The 21,742-nt window shown below is 38.5% G+C and overlaps 1 protein-coding gene and 1 pseudogene across 5 annotated transcripts in view; one reads left to right on the top strand and one right to left on the bottom strand.

The window, feature by feature from the left end:
* Positions 1-21,742, bottom strand: part of MAGI2 (membrane associated guanylate kinase, WW and PDZ domain containing 2) — a 1,116,223-nt gene that overhangs the window by 151,198 nt on the left and 943,283 nt on the right. For all 5 annotated transcript variants that reach the window (XM_032484131.1, XM_032484132.1, XM_032484133.1 and 2 more), the window contains one exon: positions 5,286-5,317. In XM_032484131.1, coding sequence (XP_032340022.1) covers positions 5,286-5,317 — 32 coding nt within the window. The remainder of the gene's footprint in view (positions 1-5,285; positions 5,318-21,742) is intronic.
* On the top strand, positions 1,063-21,294 carry LOC102514316 (annotated as a pseudogene).

Genomic DNA, 21,742 nt, shown 5'->3' with positions numbered 1-21,742 from the left:
ATTCCTCATCCAAACTCAACTTCTGCTTTTCTGTTTTGAATAAACCTGTTATGTACAGAATGAGGTCAGGCTACACTCTGGTCTAAAATTTTGCATTGGGTGAGCATGGTCCTCAGGATAAAGGTCACGCTCTGGTGGGGCAAGATGGCTCCTCAGGGCCCAGGCTCTGCTCCTCTTTCTCATATCCACTCACAGTCTCTCTTCTCATCCCCTGGACCCATCAGGCTCTCTCCAACCTCTGAATTTCGCATATTTTCTTTATTTCTCTTTCTGCCGACAAAGTTTATCCGTTTTTCCACTCCTCCATCTCCTTTCTTCATTTCATCTGGTGACTAGATTCAGATGAGACATCTCCTCCAGAAGGCCTTCTGGATCCAGTTACTTGTCCCTTCTGAGTGCTCCCACAGCATCCTCTCCCCACCCCTCACACCCCTCACCATGCCCACCTGTAACTGCAAGTCTACCTGTCTCCTCAGACAGATGATGTTGGGGATGGAGACTGCAGGGGACACAGTCTCTCTCACTGTTGCAACCAAATGTAGTAAGTGTTCAGAAAATGTTAATTTAGTGAATGAATGAAATCATCAATAAAATATGGTCACTTGTTCTCTCCTTAAAACCTATTTTGATACACACTACTTTGAGCTTGGCAGGATGATAGTTTCTGGGCCCTACTACACTGTCCTGCTTTTGTTTTCACGATGGCTGTATTTTGGTCAGGGCTCCAATTCCAGCTCTCACCTAGCAACAAGAAATATTTTAAAACTGGAAGGGATGTGAGGTACTATGTACTGTGTCCTTGTGTAACAAGAAGGTCCCTGTGACCCATTTACCTAACTGGGACTGTGGCAGGGGTCAGGTAAGCCAGCAAATTGATAAAGAAATGGGTCATTGACCCTTTTCTCAAAAGACTGGTGCTACGGTCTGAATGTCTGAATCCTTTCAAAATTCATATATTGACATGCTAACACCCAAGGTAATATTACTAGGAGATGGAGCTTTGGAGAGATAATTAGGTCAGGAGACTGAAGCCCTACAAATGGGATTAGTGCCCTTAAAAAGGGGGCCCCAGAGAGCTTCCTAGTCCCTTCTGCCAGGTGAGGTTACAGCAAAAAGGTGGCCATCTAGGAGGTGGCCTCTCACCAGACACTGAATCTTCCTGTGCCTTGATCTTGGACTTCCAGCCTCCAGAACTATGAGAAATAAATTTCTGTTGTTTATAAGCCACCAGTCTTTGGTATTTCATTATAGCTGTCCAAAGAAACTAAGACAACTGGCTTCATTTTAATTTGTTTTCCATATGGGCTACTGACCAAGATTTCATTTGAACCAAGGTTCTACAGCTAACAAAGATGGAAAACCCCTAGTTGAGCTCAGATTCCCTAATATGAAACATAATCTCTAGGAGCACAAAGAGGTCTAGCAGCTGTCAGCAGCAGATTCTGGGTCAGAGCCAATCTGTAACTATAATGGGAATGCTTTTTCACATAATACATTGAGGGAAATAACTGATAAATTTGCTTGGAGTTCTGGCTAATTTCCTGCTCAGTAGCCCTTTTGCCCCCATTTAGTAAAAATCTTTAAATAAACACCTCATAATTCATTTGATAGCAAAATTCCTCTAGGAAGCCACTGTGGGTTCCTTTGGTCATCCGAATTCTCTGCACCTTTGCTATGACAGAAAGACCCACATTTGTGGCTAAAGGCATATTCTTTTTTATTTTTCACTTTAACTGACTTTAGGCACCATGCGGATGCATTCTGGCTGTGACTTTCTCCCTTCTGTTTCCAAACATAAGATACTAAATTCTAAAAAGTAAATAAATTAGAAATATGATATGAGGTGCTGTCATATCTCACTTGTCATCAGAGGACTTCGGCAAACAACTGTTTCTCCCTCCCATCTTCCTTGGAGGGTCATCTGACTCCCACACAGATCTCGCTGGTACATGTGCTGTGCACGTACAGTCATTGGAGAAGACACACTTCAGGTCAAACAGTAGTATTCTAAAAAACACTCTTAAAACTACAGAATAGATAATGCTCTGGGTACTGTTTGGAAAAAGTTTCTGTGGCATACTGACAAATTCTACAATTTTTATATAGCAGAGATGGAGGAATTCGTCAAGAGTCTAGTTCATGCTTAGTAAAGCATTCACATCTAGCTGTGACATTCATCAACCCTTGAGTCACTCTGTCAGGGTTCTATAAGACCCCAGAGTCCATGAAGTTACTGAAAAAGTAGACTCACTGCCCTACATTCCTCCATCCCCAAATTGAGTTTTTCATTCCAACCCAGAAGACCATGGGGCAACCCCTTGCCCTGGGGTCAGAGGTCACCCCCTGCTCAGTGGGGCTGTCGTGCTGATCTGACAGCACCTCCTGAAGGGTGCCCTCTGTTGACTTCTTCCTATTTTCTTAGATAACTTGGTCTCTGCACTTTCGCTTTCCAGCTGGGACACCTTGTGCTCATACTTGTTCCTCTCAATCTTCAAGAACCACCTAGATTCTGATCCCATCCCCTCGGCCACTTGCTCCACTTAGTGTCTTCCTGCCCTTGATCTATCACGAGCTGTGTTACCTGCCAGGCGTTTACCTCTCAATGAGGCTTCTGACTGAGTCTTGTCCAGCCCCAGTGGTGTCCTTACCTCAGCCAATATCTATAAACACCTCACTAGAGTAATGAAAAATGATCAGTGTGGACTCAAGGTCCACAATGGGGTATCAAACTGTAAAGCAGAAAAATCTGATCATGGTGAGATTAATTTTTTTAACCCCACCTTCTGATTCTAGGCTGCAGACTGGAAACAGAGGAGTTGTGAACAAACCAAGTCTCCCTCCCCATGAAAACTCCTTCCTGTAGAAGCTGGGGTAGTCGAAATATGCCCCCTCACTATTTTAGGGCAAGGCTGGGCGATAAAGGCATTTAGTTTGATACAATATTTCAAGAATGAACTTGGATTCTTTCCAGATGGAGAGGATGAGAACTCACTACAATTAGTATATTGTTTGTTAAACAGAAGTGACTCTCTTGATGTGGCTCAGTTTAAAATGCGGATCAGTAGGACAAAAGAGGATGAGGAAGCGGCACATAACCAGGAGGAGAAGAGATTTCACTCAGGATATCATCTCCTTATCCTAACTAAGGATGTTATCAATCATCTTCAGAGGAGAGCTGTGTATAAATCCAAAAACTGTGGGTATATATTTATATATTTGTTTAAGTGAATAGTTTTGCAAACTATGTTCATTTTGTAGAGTGATTAATTTATTAAGGGCTTCTGCATGGAAGGTCTGCTTTCTAGGATGAGAGTAATTTATACTTTTGAGCTTAACATGTAGAGACTCTGTTTTAAGTGCCTAACGTGGATTAACTCAGACTCTTTACAGTAATCGTATGGGAGAAGTATTACTACTGTCCCCATTTTATAGATGAGCTTGAGATGCTGAAAGCTTAAGCAGCTAGTTAAGGTAACACAGCTAGTAAGGAAAAGAAGCCCAATTTGAACATAGGCAGTATGCTTTCCAAGCCTTCATCTTAAGGCCTATCATTTTAGTCCCTAGTCTGAGGAGTTTCTGACAGACACATGGAGGACATTACATCATTGTCCTCTCTTTTCACTTAGCCTAGGAGATGGAAGTCCAAGCCTTAGCTTTTGTAGGGAGGTATGGGTTCTGGATTAATTGTAAACTGAGTTCTATAAAACCTTTTTTGGAATTATTGAGTACAGATGTAATTACTGTAATGACAGCAAATGCTGTAATTATGCCAAATGGCATAATTTGTGTAAATATGGTACATATAAGGAAAGCACTAGATTGCATAATTGTAGCACCATGATGAGGTTGCAAGATTCCTTGTTAAATTAGATAAAGATATGTGTAACTACAGAGCACAGATGTAACTTTGGTGGTAATAGGAAGGAATGATTTTGATTTTGGTCAAGATAAAACACATTTCATTTTAAACATTTTAAAATACCTCTTTTCAAAGTCACATGCATCACTAAGTGGTTTAACTCAGCCCAAGAAGGATCAGGTCTCCCATCTGGTCCATCTCTGTGGACCAGATGAGCTAAATCCTGAATAAGGACATGCTTGGTGAGAATGTTCTGACAGCATCAGCCTCTCATCCAGCTCCCCATCTCGTCTCTCTTTGAGAGAACCCTGGAGCTCAGGCATATTCTGGGGCTCAATAATATTTCATTTTTACATGTCTTCAAACTATTTTCAAGCCATGTTATTTAATTGAGCCAGTTATTGCACTTGAAAAGTATGCAAAATTATATTACCTCCATTTCTAAAATGAGACAATCAAGCAGTTAAATAATCCCTTCAGTAAAGGAAATAAGAGGAGGATAAAATTAACCTGTGAATTCCCTACTCATTGGCTAGACTAGAGGCCACTTTTATCTGACCTGCTTACTGTGAGAGGAAAGAAAAGAAGTAAATGAAAGATGTGATTCCCTGAGTTTTTGTTTTTATTTTTGTTTTTAACTTGAATCACTTGGATACAGTTCTCTTCCAGTCATGGGTTTTAGCCAGTCCAGTCAGGGTTGACTATTCTAATACAGCAGAAAATGGGATCCCAGAAAACTAGTCCCAGTTTTTGGGACTTGAGCAATTACTAGTTTCAATCTAATGCCAAGTAAACATCATCTTTAGCTGCAAAGGCAACTTGGCTAACCTTGCCTCACAAGAAGATTATTAAAATCCATCAGTCTTTCCATTGTCATTGTTATCAAAATTTCAACATGATTCATAAAGAAACTAGGCCAAGAGAGGTTAATGATGGCAGAAATCACTAGTTTTCTGAAGATTCAGAAGCACTTTCAGTGACTGTAAGGTTTGGTGAGACATATACACATTTACCTCTGTGTACATTACAATGTAAATATGCACATACAAATATATATACAGATAAATTTCTGGTGGACTAGATTTAATTTGCAGGTCAAGACCTCTGGGCCTACTATTTGCACTGTTTTTAAAAATTCATTGTTATAAAAACTATACTATTTCTGACAGGGAAAAACAAAGGTTTCTATTTTCAATATTCCACACCGAATAGCGTTAATGCTCATTGTGTAAGAATACTGAAAAACAGACAGAAGAGTCTTCATAGGAAAACAAGACAAGTTATTCCTACACAGAGGATTTGTTCTTCTAGTATCACAGAATCTCAGAGGGGGAAGAGATTTTCAGGTTACCCAATTCAACTCTTATTTAGTAAAATTGTAATAGTAACTAGCAATAAAGACAGAAGCAGAATAATTCCAACTTACAGGCTTTGGAGTTTTCCATGGAGAAAAGAAACCTGTAATAAAGAAAACAGTATTTAAACTTTGAAAATATATCCCACTACCACTTACGAGTGGCATGATATTAAGGTAATTGCAAGTTACTTTAAATCAACAACAATGAAAACAACAAATTCTGCCTGGCTGTACAGTTTTCTTCAAGGTGTCCAAATAATTTTATTGGAATTATATAGACAATTCTGGGAATACTGCCTTCTTTGGCAGCTGAGGATTCTGAAGCCCAGAGAAGGTAAGTAACTATATAGTGAAAGATCAGCCGCTTTATAAGATCTAAGATTGAGTCATCCTTAGGGATTTCTGTGCTAGAAAGAGAGAGAGAGAGAGATGGAGGAAGAGACTATAGATAGAAATTTAGATTTTTAAAGGTTACTATCTTTGCTTAGTATAATAAATAATTCTACTTTATATGTTTGCTTTATGTGGTTAAAATCTATCAACCTTCATTAATTCTCAATTTAAAAATACTATATATACATATATTACAAATCTGATTCTATTATAATTGTTTATGGGCCTGTTCTCCCACTGAGATCCTCTCTAGAGCAGATATCTATTTTATTATCCCTCTACCCTTGTGTTAGTACAAAGATTTTCATGAAGAAGCAGCTCAAAATGTTTGTTAATTGAGTGAATCGTATCAGAGCCGTGCTTTTTTCAACGTATTGAGTTCTTTCAGTCATCACAAACAGTGTGACAACTGGACTGATTCTGTTGTGATCCAAATGATCTTTAAGACAATTAAAAGTAACGGACAGATTCATTCTCTTTTCTTTTTCCCCCCTTTATTATTTTATCATATATTGATCTTAGCAAGCCAAAGCACAATCTTACATACAAACCAAAATTACTATCTTTTCATATAATATCTTCCATCTTTCAATGATTTCACTCATGTTAATGTTAGGTGGTGTCTGACAAAATGCTCAGTAAAAATGGAATACTGCAAACATGCCACATAATGTTCATAACCTTTAAAACTGGGACTGGTACAAAATGGGAATAGTTGAAAACCATAACCCATTTATAGGAAATATCTACAGAAATTTGGACACACAATTATCTAGATGCTGAAGAAATCCAACTCACATATGGGGTAAATACTAATTGCACCCTGACACACCGTTGTAAAGAAATGATGCTGCATTTTATGGAAAGAGTGAAGTTATATAATACATCATGCTTCTTAGCTTTCCTTGGAACACAGAGTTAAACTTAATGCTTAAGTATAACAACTATTTTACCTAAGGAGACTGGTTGCTAGAATTCACTCACTTTCTTGTACCCTCTCTATGTATGTTCTATCTCTTTCCAACTAATGAAAACAATTCTTTTCAATGTGTGGTTTGGTTATAATTTAATTCCAAGGATTTCATCACATTATTTTGTTAATAGCTGAGAGTAAAATTACAGATAAATACATACATTTATCTCCTTGACTCATTCTGTAAAGTGAAAATGAAAACAAATTGACCACCAATTATAAAGTGAAAAGCATTGTAACCTAGTGGCCAATTAACCGTTATATTCAAGAAAGAGTAAGATCTATTTGCTGCTTTACAGAATTGCTGGCAACAGTTCTTTTGAGAAAAGATGTCATTTACACATTCTCACAATATCAAAACATTCAATTATTTCTTCTACTTTCTCTGTGTCATCGTCACTTTCTTCCTTCAGTGCACAAACGGATTTCAAATATTTGCTACTTTACTTTTGTTAGGTGCTCGGAGTTTCTTAGACTTTGATTCAGATGTATTGAAAATGGTTCTTTTATTACAAAGCTCTCATCTCCACACGAGGTATTATCTTAAAAGATGATTATTCCTACCATGGAAAATGTGTAATCATTGGACCTCTCAGCAGTTACGGTGCCAGAACTAAAATGGCATAAAAGGGACATTGGTCAAGATCAGACAAGAATAGAGAGCTGTTTAAATCGACCTCCTTTCATCACAGGCACTTTGGCTTCCCCTCCTTTTAAGGTTGCTTCATTCAGTCTGACCTCAAACCATTGGCAAGACCCAGGACTTCTCTACTGCTCCCATTATGGCAGTTTCTGAAATATGTCTGATGCTGACTTGTGCTAAGAGGGCTTCAGTCATGAAGCAATAGTTGTCCTTTCTGAGTCATTGGCACAAAGAAGCTGCTTCCTTCAGAGAAAGTAATTTTCAGTGGCAAGAAACAGTATCAGAATAGATTTCCTTAAAAATAAATAACTTAATGTGGCTCTTCATGTTTCCTTGACAAATTATTAATTATGCTATAAACCTTTAAATCAAGATGAACAGAAAACATCTATTTCGGATATACTCAGTTTGGCCCGATTAATCGATAAGGTCAGGTGTTCTATGTGATTAATCTTCAGTTTTCTGCTCAACTTCATTGGAAGAGCCACATGAATACCATAATAGTGTGGGTTAAGTTACTATATATTATACACATATGACCATTTTTGTAGGGATGACTCCCTCTAGGAAATCTAGCCTATTCCAGTTAACACTGAAAGAAAAAAACACCAAAAACAAAATAAAAACTTTAAAATCTTCATTTCTGCAATTTTTCTTTTTCTAAAATCATTCTGGTCTGGCATAGATCACAGAAGCCAAGACAGGCTTGGTTTGTTAAGACTGTTACTTTTGGGTGTCTCACCACCTATCTTCAGAGAAGAACAGGAAGGACAGAGCTAACTTTCTCTTAAGCCTTTCAGAGCTGACAGTCCTTTTCAAAAAACCAAGTTCACAGAAAAAGAGTTTTTTCTTTAAGATAACAGTGAAGGTTCCTTTATATTTCAGGGGTTTTTCCTGGCCTTTATTTCCCCTACTTCTATAGAAGGTGGAATATTATAAATTTCTTTGTGGAATTAAAATTTCTTTATAATGACTTGACCCCTGCTTTCCATACTGATGATTTGTTGATGGGTGTTTGTGCATGTGTGTACAAATGCAAACATTTATTTAATCCTGACTCTTAAGATGACAGAAGTGAAAGACCTTAAGGTACAGTTAAGAGCGAACTGAAACATGAGCAGGGGCATTTTTAAAAGGAAAAAATAAGAGAATAATTGGGAAAATTTAGATGCAGCCAATAAGAAAATTTTGATGCATTTACTGTAAAGCACAAAACTGAATCAGATCTTGTCTATTGTATATAGTGCTGCTATGAACATTGGGGTGCATGTATCTTTTCACATGAGACCTCTAAAATCTATTTTCTTTAGAACAAGAAATAAAACTAAAATCTATTTTTAATTCTGCATGTAAAAGCACAATGGGCAGGGAAATAGAAGCACAGTGCAAATAGCTCAGACAAGAAATTCCAGTTCTTCAAAATGGAAGAGGAGGAAAGACAACACAGACTTCGTATTGACATTTAAATTAAATTCTACATGTCAACTAAATATACTTTTTAATAAATCATATGGTTGCCAGATAAAATATAATATTCCCAGTTCAATTTGAATTTCAGATAAGCTATGAATAATTTTTTAGCATATCCTGTATACTGATTGCATGAGATGTATATAATGCATAGGACATACTTACACTACTTTTATCTGAAATTCAGTTTATCTGAAATTCAATTTAACTGGGAAGTCTGTATTTTTATTTGCTAAATCTGAATACCCTATATGGGAAACATTTTATATACGACCTGGCTAACCATTTAAGAATAAAAACATAATAGTAATCCTTTCTGTAAGTAATATCCATTCAATTAAGTAAAAATCCAGAAAACACTTAATATCTCCTTTTCTTGCACCCCCTCCAATGTTTTATTGTTAGGAATCTTGTTTTGGGAGAAACATAAAAACATTCCATTTGCTATGCAAATCATTGCATTGTGTTGGTTGCCTGTTCATCAGTAACCCTGACTGACGTCTTGTATCCTGTGATGCAGAATTCTGTATGACCAACGTCAGTGCCACAAGGGACCATTTTCAAATTGTTTGATGACTGCTTAGCAACTCTGCCTTTCCCCAAGAGGAAAGTTCCAAAAAGTGGCTTTTTTCAGAAACTACTTCTGACTCCGTATCTAAAATGAAAGAATATCAATATATTTATCACAGCTCTGAAGGGACAGTCCCTTTCTAGTGTGCATTTGTGAGCTGTCTGTGAAGAGTTTTTATTATTATTATTATTTTCACAGGGCACATCACAAGATAACGTATTTTCTTAAAACCACTCTCATTCAAATGAGGGATCAAAATACAATGAAAAGCAACTTAGTCAGAGAGTCCCACTGCAGTATCTTTAATTTGGTGTAACACTAAGGCAACTTTTAGGGATTTCTAGAAACTTACCCCAAACAGGACTAAATCTTTCTGTGTGCCTCTATACTCGATTTGATATACTGAACTCCCATTTGCAGAACTGTGAAATGGTTTCTTCTTCTACTCAAGTACTTGCTACAACATATGACTCTGGCTTTGAAGACTATCATTAGTTTCATGTATTCCATAGAAAATTCTACAGTTGCTAAAAATGACAGAGATGTAGGGGAAACACTTTCTTTTTAAGCAATGGAAAAGGTATAGCAAACACTCTGAACTAAAGACCTGATTCACTGAAGATGTCCATGCTCTGGGTTATTAAAAGCTATGTGTTCTCTTTTGCTTGAAAAAACAAGGAAGACACAACAATGTGAATCTACCTAACACTCCTGAACTGTACACTTAAATGTGGTTAATACCGCAGATTTTATGTATATTTTAAATTTAAAAAAATTTTTTTAAAGCAATAAAGAGGAGAAAAAAGAAAGGGAGAACAAAAGTATGTGCCTATCACATGAATGTGAGGGAGGAAAAGGAAAGCTAATTTTTTTCACTGTCCCTGTGACATCCTGCGGGAGCACAGGAAACTCACTTAGACACCTGCACAGACCCTCCACCTCTTAAGTTATCCTTCCTTATAAAGGACTGTAAGCAGTAAAGGAGATTCATATCCTAGTATATTCTGAAAATATTTCAGGAACTATGAGAAATTTCCAATAAAGGAAATCTTTTTTTTTAAGTTTTCCAAAGTGGGGAAAAAAGCCCCAGGGTTTTTACAAATCTCTAGTTAGGGCTAATTTAAGGGAGAAAAATACCACTAATAAAGTTAATCTTTAATTTAAAGATCCTCCCATTTTCCCACAGCCTGGCAAATTTTCTATCAAAAATTCAGCTTTCGGTAAATGTAAGTCAGCAGGGTAATGACCTAATTTCCATTAAAACTAGTTTAGTGTTATTCACTTTTTTTCTGGGTTTTTGACTGATCATGTATTTCCTATTAAAATTCATTAAATGAGTTAAGCCCCGCAGTTCCTTTTGATAATTTGTTTAAGCTATTTCAAATCAGTAGAAGAGCAATTTTTCTTAATGAAACTGACCTAGGCTAAGAAACGATCTTTCCATTAAGAGACACGGCTGATGGTACCCTCACCTCACATTACCATGTCTCAGTCAAGCCAAATATTCAATTTGCAAAAAAAATTTCAAATTAGTTGCCATCTTTGGACTAGAGAATCTGTTTTTATGTGGAGAGCTGAGGCTTTCTCTGCAATGCTGCAAAAATGATTCTTTCTGCATCTTTTAAATAAAAGTCTTTTTCTCATGAACACTATAAAGCTGTTTTCAAATGGCCATTTTCCCCTGGGCTTTGTTCTTTATGGAGAGAGCCATCCGACAATTTCAAGTAATCCCAATGAGTATCTAGAAAGGATAAGCCTGCACATGTTGTCTTCTGATAAACTCAGTTACATAAAGGATATGTTCAAAATAAAGCAGGCCAGGTGAACAGCCTTGAACGGGAATAAAGGGACAGATTGGAAGGGGAAGAATTGTGTCAGGGAGGCTAAAACTCAGACTGAGGTGAGGCCTGCAGAAAATATTGGCAACTACAAAGGGATTTTTCTTTATGTTCTGAACAAGACCAAGGTCCATGAAGAGAGAAACTGCTCTGTGTGTTTATGGTGCCCTGTAAACAGTTGGCAAAGGAAATGTGGAAGCATATCAGTCTGGCAAATACAAAATTCCAATTCTGAGAGTAATTTTTTTTAATAACAAATGAATAACAGTTTTTTTTTTTTGAGAAACCCGTCTAGAAACATCTTTAAGTAACTTAAGACAAATTAAAGACCTTAAATTTAATCATTAAATTACACCAACATTAAGTAAATATTTATTGACTTGTGGGTGTCTCACAAGCACCAGATTCAACAAAATGAAATTTTTGATCTTCTCTCCCACATTTTTTCTTCTGTGTTTCCTATTTTAGAAAATTTCACTTGCCTTTTTCTAAGTTCTAAAGACAGGAACCTGGAAGTCATTCTTCACTTCTCTGTCCCCCTCACTTCCTTATCACCAAATTCTGTCTTTTCTCCCTCCAAAATATATTACAAATCCACTTCTCTCCATCTCCACAGCCACCACTGTAATCCACACTCACCAGCATCTCTTATCTCAACCAAAGCAACCGCAAATTTGCTGATACCACAGAATCCGATCACACTTAAAAATTCTTCCATGGATTCCCACGGCATTTAAGATAAAACACAAAACCTTTAAGGCCTTTTATGTACATTTGCCCCTGCTTACTCTCCAGACACCTCATGGGTTACTACCCTTCACTGACTGAAATTCCTTGAATATGCCAGGCTTTTCTAACCACAGGGCCTTTGCACAAGCTCCTTCATTTGCCTACCCTTTTAACCCTTCATCAAACTGACTCCTCCTTTATGTGTCAGCTTAAATATTACCTCCTCAGGGAAGATGTCCCTGACATTTTATTTTAAATCAAAGTTCTCTACTATAATTTTTCATTGCATCCTGTATTGTTTCTTTATATGACACTCATCACTATTTTTATAAATACATTTATGAACTCCCATGTATGTAATTATATTGTAAGATTATTAGTTTAATGCCTATCTCCCCAACTAGAGTATAAATTCCATTAGGGGAGAGATCTATTCTATTCCCAATGTATTCCCAGTACTTAGCACAATGCCTGACACATAGTAGATACTTCAAAAGATATACCTGAATGAATTAATGATAGTAGTGAAGAGTGAGGAGGGTAGTAAGAAAGAGACAGAGAAAAGAACTGATGAGGCCTGGTGATTTGCTGGGGGTGGAGGAGTGGTATCAAGGAGATGAAATCTCTGATGACTTCTAACTTGGGAAACTAGATGGATGATGGTGTCATTAGCTGAGGTAAGAAATACAGGAAGGAGTTTTCAAAAAAATAAAAAAGAAAAAAAAAGAAATATAGGAAAGAGATTTCTTTGAGTGGAGTCTAAAGAGTTGGGTTATGGGAGAGGGGAGGGCATAGCTCAAATGGTACTGTGTGCTTAGCATACACTAAGCCCTGGGTTCAATCCCTGGTACCTCCATAAATAAATAAATGAATGAATGAATGAATAAAATTACCCCCTACCCCCAAAACAGAGTTATTAGGTTATGGGCAAAAGAGTGTGAGGTGCCTTTGTGAGTTTGAATTCAAATGTAGTTGAATTACATGTTGAAGTTTGAACCAAAGTGAATTTCGACTTAGCTGAAGTCATGCAATAATAATTGGCTCCCTCATCTGGTGCTCAGTAGTGTAGCATGAAAAGGTAACTCCTCAGGGTATTCAGAATGAATAAATGAAGCATCTGAGAAGTAACTGAGAGCCAAGTAAAGTATTAACAGAAATACTCAAGAAACAAGGCTTTAAGTGGTTTGCCAAATGGGAGGGTGACAAGTGGCTTCAGTGGAAGCAGCTGATTGCTATGGCAGAGGCAGAAATCATATTTGAATAGGTCTCAGTGAATGGGAAGGAGGAAATGGAACTGAGAAGTGGCTGCGGGGTTGAAAGGACAGTGGCATAGTGCCTAGGGGGAAATAAAGCCCCCATGAAGGGAAAGACTTCTTTCAGAATAAGCATACATTCAGATGAGAAGGTGCCTGAACAGAGACAGAGTCTGAAGACTCAGGAGGAAAGGGTATAACTGGTGGAATTATTTCATGAGGAGATGAAGGAGGATGGGATCTAGAGTACAAAGGGCAGGAGTTAACCTTAAGTGAAAGAGAAGGGGCAGCCAAGTCCTTATTAAAAGGCTGGAGCAGATCCATGGGGGAAACCCCCAGGGTCCACCCCACGGGGCGGGGATAGGACTGGGTAGGAGAGTTTACTCACAGCGGCTCAAAGTGGCAAAATCAGTGGGGATTTGTAGGGGTTCTGGTTATGCAGGGAAACTGGAGGAGAGAACAAAAATAACCTGTATCAAATGTTTGGTTCAAGGGGATGAGGCAAAGATATAAACAGAAAAACAATTTCTGAGACAGTATAGTGGAGAGGTTGTACACATAGAATTAGGGGTAAAACTGACTTGGGTTCTAGTCCCAGCTCTACCTGTCACAAGTTATGTGGTCTCACGTATGCATGGGAAGGCGTATATACCAAGATTAACTACTGGGCTCTGAATGAGACCATGGCTTTGTGACTCACACCCAGGTAGCCAAGAGCAAGTCCTCTGATCTCTCTAAGGCTCAGATTCCTCATCTGTAACAAAGTAAACATAATAATAGGAATTACTGTAGTGGGAACTAAATAAAAGTGCACTTTACTTTTTATCAATTTAAAATGGTATACTGTTCCATTTAATGGTTTTGATGCATTCTGAATTATTTTCCTACAAAACAGAAGTCTGCTTTTCAGAAAGGTGTTCAACAATTTACTTTATTGTCACAACAGATGCATTTATTTTCTTCTCTTCGTTGTTTTAGGCTTTTTTTTTTTTTTTTTTTTTTTTTTTTTGCTCTTTTTAGCTCCCTTTTAAGGTTTTTTAAGCTCCCTTTTGCTATGTGAAGTATGGCTTGTTTTGATTAGCTTTAAACAAAGCAAATCATTGTTTTCATCCCATTAGAATTTTCCATTAAGTTCCTTCTATCCTGATTAGAGGAGAAAGGTAGCCCACTTTAACCTCACTCAACAGTTCTTGTATTCTAGTTATAAACTGTATTCCTAGTTAATAATTATTATAATTTTTAAATGAATTTTTTCTAACTTTTGATTTTCCTATGACTATTCATACGATTACTCAGACTTAACCACCTAACCTGGTTTAAATGCTCATCACAATTCCTTATGTTTTATTATTTCCCAGTTTGGGATTTTGAATTGTGGTCCTCTGTTAGTGTATGTCCTCAAATTTTTCAGAAACAGGGTTCCAGTCAAGATGGCTGAGTAGCAGGACCACAAGCTCGCCTCCTCTCACGATCACAAAAACCACAACTGACTGCTAAACAACAATCAATAAAAAAGATTGGAATCTACCAAAAAAGATCTTCTTTAACTGGAAACATAAAGAGGGAACTACAGCAGGACAGTAGGAGGGGTGCACTCACGCGATAAAGTCCAGCTCCATACCCCCCGGGTGAGCAACCCAAAGCTGGAGAAAAATTATACTGCAGAGGCCCTCCCACAGGAGTAAGAGTTCTAAGCCCCACATCAGGATCCTCAGCCCGGGGTTCTGGCATCTGGAGGAGCCCCTAGAATGGGGCTTAATTGTAGGAGCTCCACAGGACTGGGGGAAACAGACTTCACTCTTGGGACACACACACAGAATCTCATGTGCACCAGGACCAAGGGCAGAGGCAATGATTTCATAGGAACCTGAGCCAGACCTGACTGCAGGTTTTGGAAGGTCTCCTGTGGATGCAGTGGTGGGGGTTGGCTGTAGCTCCCCCTGGGGACATAAAAGCTGGTCGCAGACATTTGGGGAGTTATTCATTTACATGAGCTTTCCTGGAGGCTGACATGTTGCTGGGGTCATTAGTGCCAAGACCCGGTCCCACTCAACAGCCTTTAGGCTTAAGCACTGAGATGCCTCAGGCCAACCCATCACAGCTCTACACATCAGCAGACTTCCTGAGAACTCAGCCACCTCTAAACAAGCTCTAGAACAAGGCCCTGCCCACCAGAGGACCAGGGCCCAGCTCCACCCAGCAGCAGGCAAGCACCAATTGCTCCCATTGGCATAGGCCTCTAGTCTAGCCTCACCCACCAGGAGGCAGACACCAGAAGTAAGAAAACAACAGTCCCACAGCCTGTGGAAGGAATCCACGAACGCAAGGCAGACTCTACCCTGGGACTAGCTGGAACCTGGCCCTTGGGTTACCAGAGGAGAGTGCAATGCTGGGATGCACAGGACGTCTCAGACAGAGGGCCACTCCTCCAAGGTCGAGAAACGTAACTAACCAGAAGAACTCAGTGATGGGGAATTACACAATCTATCTGAGAAAGAGTTCAGAGTAATGCTGTGAAGATGACTGGAGAACACAGGAGGAGAACAGATGCAGAGCCAAGTGTTTAGCAAAGTTAGAAAATATCAAAAATGACCAGAGTTGAAGAATACAATTACTGAAATAAATAATACACTAGAAGGAACCAAGAATAGACTAAATGAGGCAGAAGGATGGATCAGTGAGCTAGAAGATGGAGTAGTACAAATCAAGCTTACCTTAGGAAACAAGAAAAATCTCAAATAAACAATCTAACCTTACACTTAAAGCAAATAGAGAAAGAACAAACAAAACCCAAAATTGGTAGAAGGAAAGACTTTGTAAAGATAAGAGCAGAAATAAATGAAATACAGAATAAAAAAATAGAAAAGATCAATGAAACCAAAAGCTGATTCTTTGAAAAGATAAACAAAATTGATAACTCTTTAGCCAGAATCATTAAGAAAAAAAGGAAGATGGCCCAAATTAATAAAATCAGAGATGAAAAAGAATTAACAACTGACACCACAGAAATACAAGGGATCACAAGAGGCTACTATGAGCAACTGTACACCAACAAAAAGGACAACCCACAGGAAATGGACAATTTCTTAGAAAGGTACAATTTGCCAAAACTGAACCAGGGAACCAAGAAGACATAGAAAATATGAATAGACCAATTACCAGTACTGAAATCAAATCACTAATTTAAAAACTTCCAACAAACAAAAGTCCAGGACCAGATGGCTTAACAGGCAAATTCTACCAAACATTTAGAGAAGAGTTAACACTTAGCCTTCTAAAACTATTCCAAAAGATTGCAGAGGAAGGAACACTCGAACTCATTCTATGAAGCCACCATCACCGTGATACCAAAACCAGGCAAAGACACCACCAAAAAAGAAAATTACAGACGAGTATCACTGATGAACATAGATACAAAAATCCTTACCAAAATATTAGCAAACAGAATCCAACAGCACATAAAAAAGATTATACATCATGATCAAGTGGGGTTCATCCCAGAGCACAAGGGTGGTTCAACATACACAAATACATCAATGTAATATATCACATCAACAAGAGAAAGGACAAAAACCACATGATCATCTCAAAAGATACAGAAAAAGTTTTTTATAAAATTCAACATCCATTTATAATAAAAACTCTATAGAAAGTGAGCATATAGGGAACATACCTCAACATAATAAAGGCCACATATGATAAACCCACAGCTAACATCATACTCAATGGTGAAAAACTGAAAGCATTTCCTCTAAGATCAGGAACAAGACAAGGATGCCCACTGTCACCACTTTTATTCAACATAGTTTTGGAAGTCCTAGCCACAGCAATCAGAGAAAATAAAGAAAACATAGTAATCCAAATTGGGAAAGAAGAAGTAAAACTGTCACTGTCTGCAGATGACAAGATACTATACATAGAAAATCCTAAAGGTGCTACCAGAAAACTATTAGAGCTCATCAATGAATCTGGTAAAGTTGCAGAATACAAAATTAATATACAGATATCAGTTACATTTCTATACAATAACAACAAAATATCAGAAAAAGAAATTAAGGAAACAATTCCATTTACCATCACATCAAAAAGAATAAACTACCTGGGAATAAACCTACTTAAGGAGGCAAAGAACCTGTACTCTGAAAACTATAAGACACTGATAAAAGAAACTGAAGACAACACAGACAGAGGCACATATATACTGTGTTCTTGGATAGGAGATTGCTATTGTTAAAATGGCCATACTACCCAAGGTGACATACAGATTCTAGCCAATCCCTACCAACTTTTACCCCCCAAATCCCCATTTTTTTTTTTTTTACCCATGACATTTTTCATAGAACCAGAACAAAAAAATGTTAAAATTTATATGGAAACACAAAAGACCTCAAATAGCCAAAACAATCATGAGAAAGAACAGAGCTGGGGAATCATGCTCCCTGATTTCAGGCTATACTACAAAGCTATGGTCATCAAAACAATATAGTACTGGCACATAGATAAGTGGAACAGGATAGAAAGTACAGAAATAAACCTGAACACTTATGGTCAATTAATCTATGACAAAGGAGGCAAGAATATACAATGGAGAAAAGACAGTCTCTTCAATAAATGGTGCTGGAAAAACTGGACAGCTACATATAAAAGAATGAAATTAGAATATTCTCTAACACCAAATAAAAAAACTCAAGATGGATTAAAGACCTAAAAGTAAAACTACATGTATGTCATAAAACTCCTAGAGGAAAACAGAACACTCTGACATAAATCACAGCAATATTTTTTTCAGATCAGCTCCTACAATAATGGAAATAAAAGCAAAAATAAGCAAATGGGACCTAATTAAACTCATAAGCTTTTGCACAGCTAAAGATACCATCAACAGACCTAAAAGACAACCTACAGAATGGGAGAAAATATTTGCAAATAAGACAGACCAACAAGGGACTCATTTCTAAAATATACAAACAGCTCATACAGCCAAAAAAAAAAAAAAAAAAAAAAAAAGAAGAAGAAGAAATGAAAAGAAAATAAAAAGGCAACTCAATCCAATAAGTGGCAGAAGACCTAAATAAACATTTCTCCAAAGACAACATATAGATGTCAAACAGGCACATGAAAAGATGCTCAGTATCACTAATTATTAGAGAAATGCAAATCAAAACTACAATGAGGTATCACATCACACCAGTCAGAACAGCCATCATCAAGAACTCTACAAATAATAAATGCTGGAGAGGGTGTGGAGAAAAGCGAACCCTCCTACACTGTTGGTGGAAATGTAAATTGGTGCAGCTACTATGGAGGACAGTGTGACGATTCCTTAAAAAACTAAAAACAGACTTACCATATGACCCAGCAGTAACACTCTTGGGCATACTTCCAGAGAAAACTATTAATTTGAATGCACCCCAGCGTTCACAGTAGCACTATTTACAATAGCAAAGACATGGAAACAATGTATATGTCCGTCAACAGGTAACTGGATAAAGAAGTTGTTGCATATTTATACAATGGAATACTACTCAGCCATAAAAATTAAAATAATGCCATTTGCAGCAACATTGCAACATTGCAAATGAGATCATCATTCTAAGTGAAGCAAGCCAGAAAGAGAAATACCATATGATATCACTTATATGCAGAATCTTAAAAAAAGGAAGAGAGACAAATGAACCTATTTACAAAACAGAAACAGACTCACAGACATAGAAAACAGATTTCTGGTTACCAGGGGGAAAGAGGGTGGGAAGGGATAAATTGGGAGTTTGAGATTTGCAGATACTAACTACTATATATAAAATAGATAAACAAATTTATACTGTGTAGCACAGGGAACCATATTCAATATCTTGCAGTAATTTATAATGAAAAAGAATCTGAAAAGGAATATACATATGACTGAAACATCCTATACATCAGAAATTGACACATTGTAAACTGACTATGAACACATAAAAGAATAAATAAATAACAAGGATGTAATGTATAGCAAAAATTTTTTTTCTTTTCAGAAACAGCATATATTTGATGTCTTAGGTAGACTAGTGACCTCCTAAAGAGGTCTATACCGTAATCCTCAAAACCTGTACCTATGTTACTTTACCTGGCTAGAGGGATTTTGCAGATATGATTAACGTTAAGGACCATGAGATGAGGAGAGTATCTGGGATTATCTAGGTGGGCCCAATTCAATCACATAGATCCTTAAACGTGGAGAACCTTTCCTGGCTGCAGACAGAGATAGCGGCGTGAGGAATCAATTTGCCATTGCTGGCTTTGAAGACAGAACAAAAAGGCCACAATTTGCACCAGTTCCAGAAGCTGGAAAAAGTAAGGAAACAGATTCTCCTCAAGAGGCTCTGAAAAGAATGCTGCTGTGTTGGCATGTTGATTTTAGCAAGTGAGACCTGTGTTGGATTTCTGATACTAAGCCTGTGTTATTTAAAGCCACTAAGGCTGTAGTAATTTATTATGGCAGCAATAGAAAACCCAAATACATGGTATCTTTTATAGAACTTGCATATGAATTCTTAGATCACAATTTATTTCTTTCAAACTTCGTGGGGTTTTTCTGTTGTCTTCTGACATTCATAATGCTGGAGGCAAGCCTGGATCCACTCAGTTTTTGCTTATTTGCAAGTAACCTTTCATTTTCTTCCCTGAATAATGGTATACTGTTTCCTTTATCCTTCTACAGGCTTCGTAAATCACTATACTATGCCTGAGTGTAAACTTGTTTTACTTAATTATTCTTGGAATATAGACAGTGCATCTGCTCAGGTTTTATCCGAAGTCTTTCTACTCAAGCTGCAGTGAGAGTGAAGACCTGTGGCATCAGTTTCACCTGGGAACTTGACAGAAACCCAGACTCAGACCCCAGCCTGACTCGAACAGATCTGTAATTGAACGAGGTCCCCAGGTGATTCACATGCACATTTGAGAAATACTGCTCAAAGGATATTCTATTATTTGTAGACTTGATCTTGACTTCTCTTTTTTTCAGTTTCTTTACAATTTCTTTATCCGCTTATTTGTCCAATAATACTTACCAAAAGTAGGCTGTGCCTTTCCCCCTCTTCCAAGGGATTATAGTCAAAGCTCTAGGTTCACATTCACTTCCCCTCCCCCTCCCCCGGTTAGTCTGACTTGTGCCCTCCCCTACACCCGCCTGGCATCATATTTAAGACTCTATCAAGAACAACATTACTGGTAGAAGAGTGTTGTTCACGTGAGTGCTGTCGAGATGGAATAAAGCTGGAGGCCTGCTGCTCTGTAAAACTGGGGAACTTCTCAAGTGTCCTTATACCGTTAAATTTCTTGCAGAGTCAGTTCTACCTCTGATTCTAATAAGCGTCTTGATCTTCTGAGGTAACTTCTAGCCCCCAGATTTGCTTATTACAGCCTTTTTACTTCACTAAGTGTCACTTTACTTGGTTTTTGCATTTCAGCCTGCTCCACCCACTTGTTTTTCCAAAAGTTAAACCTTCTAGCATTTGAGGAGTCCAAGCCTGTTTTCTCAGTTTCTACTGTTGTCTCCAGTAAATCTGTTTCAGTGTCATGTCTTCCTCCTGATCTTCAAGGATGATAATAATTATCCCTTTCTTATATGCCTAACTTTTTGTTATATGCTCCACTCTAAGGTTAAGTTTTTTTCATTTTTTTCTAAAACGGGAGCCTTACCGAGATTCAGGCGCACAGTCTCCACGGCAGCTCACTCGACTGTGTGAAATAACGCCCATTTTCCCTTCCCGAGGAGCCGACAAGATGGCGGCGGTGGGACAGAAGGAGGAGCGGACGTCCCGCAAGTTCACGCGCCGCGGCGAGGCCCTCGACCAGCGGCTGCACACGTCCCACAAGCCCCTGACGCAGCCGTACCGCGCGCAGCCACGGCGGCAACTAAACCGCCGCCCGCGGGGGAAGCAGCACTGAATGCTGAAGCGCCTGCGCAAGGCCAAGAGGGAGGCACCGCCCACGGAGAAGCCGGAAGTGGTGAAGACGCACCTGCGCGGCCTGATTAGCCTGCACGAGGTGGTGGGCAGCGCGGTGGGCCTGTACAACCGCAAGACCTTTAACCAGGTGGAGATCAGGCCTGAGATGGTCGGCCACGACGACCTAGGCGAGTTCTCAATCACCTACAAGCCCACGAAGCACGGCGCGCCTGGCATCCGGGCCACCCAGTCCTCCCGCTTCAACCCCCTCAAGTAGCCTGCTGGCCAATAAAATCACAGACTTATCCTTTTTTTTAAAAAAAAGCCCATTTAGGATTTCACACAATAGCAAACACGTGTGCACAGCTTGTAGCCGGGCTTTCACTGGCAACCGTGTAGCTTAGCTTTTCTGGACTGTGGGGAGCCTTCTCTTGACACAACTTCCTAATTTTGTTTGCTCGTTTTGGGGAGAAACATTTGTGTTGTAAAAAATTTGAGATGGTCCCTATGTACTACCCACAAGCTTCTTAGAGCTCTGCCTCCATCCTCAGTGCTTAACGTAATTGCACTACTTGCTCCGGGAGACAATTTCTCATTACCATGTCCTCTCTTTGTGCTACACTGTGCTCTGGGATTGGAGATTTTAGAATCGGTTGAAAGGGAGTAGTAATCAAAAGAGAGTAACTGTTCAGCGGGGAAGAGATTTAAACATAACTCTCACTGCC

This window comes from Camelus ferus, chromosome 7 (assembly GCF_009834535.1).
Source record: "Camelus ferus isolate YT-003-E chromosome 7, BCGSAC_Cfer_1.0, whole genome shotgun sequence".
Lineage (NCBI taxonomy): Eukaryota > Metazoa > Chordata > Mammalia > Artiodactyla > Camelidae > Camelus > Camelus ferus.
This window is presented reverse-complemented; position numbering and strand designations above follow the sequence as displayed.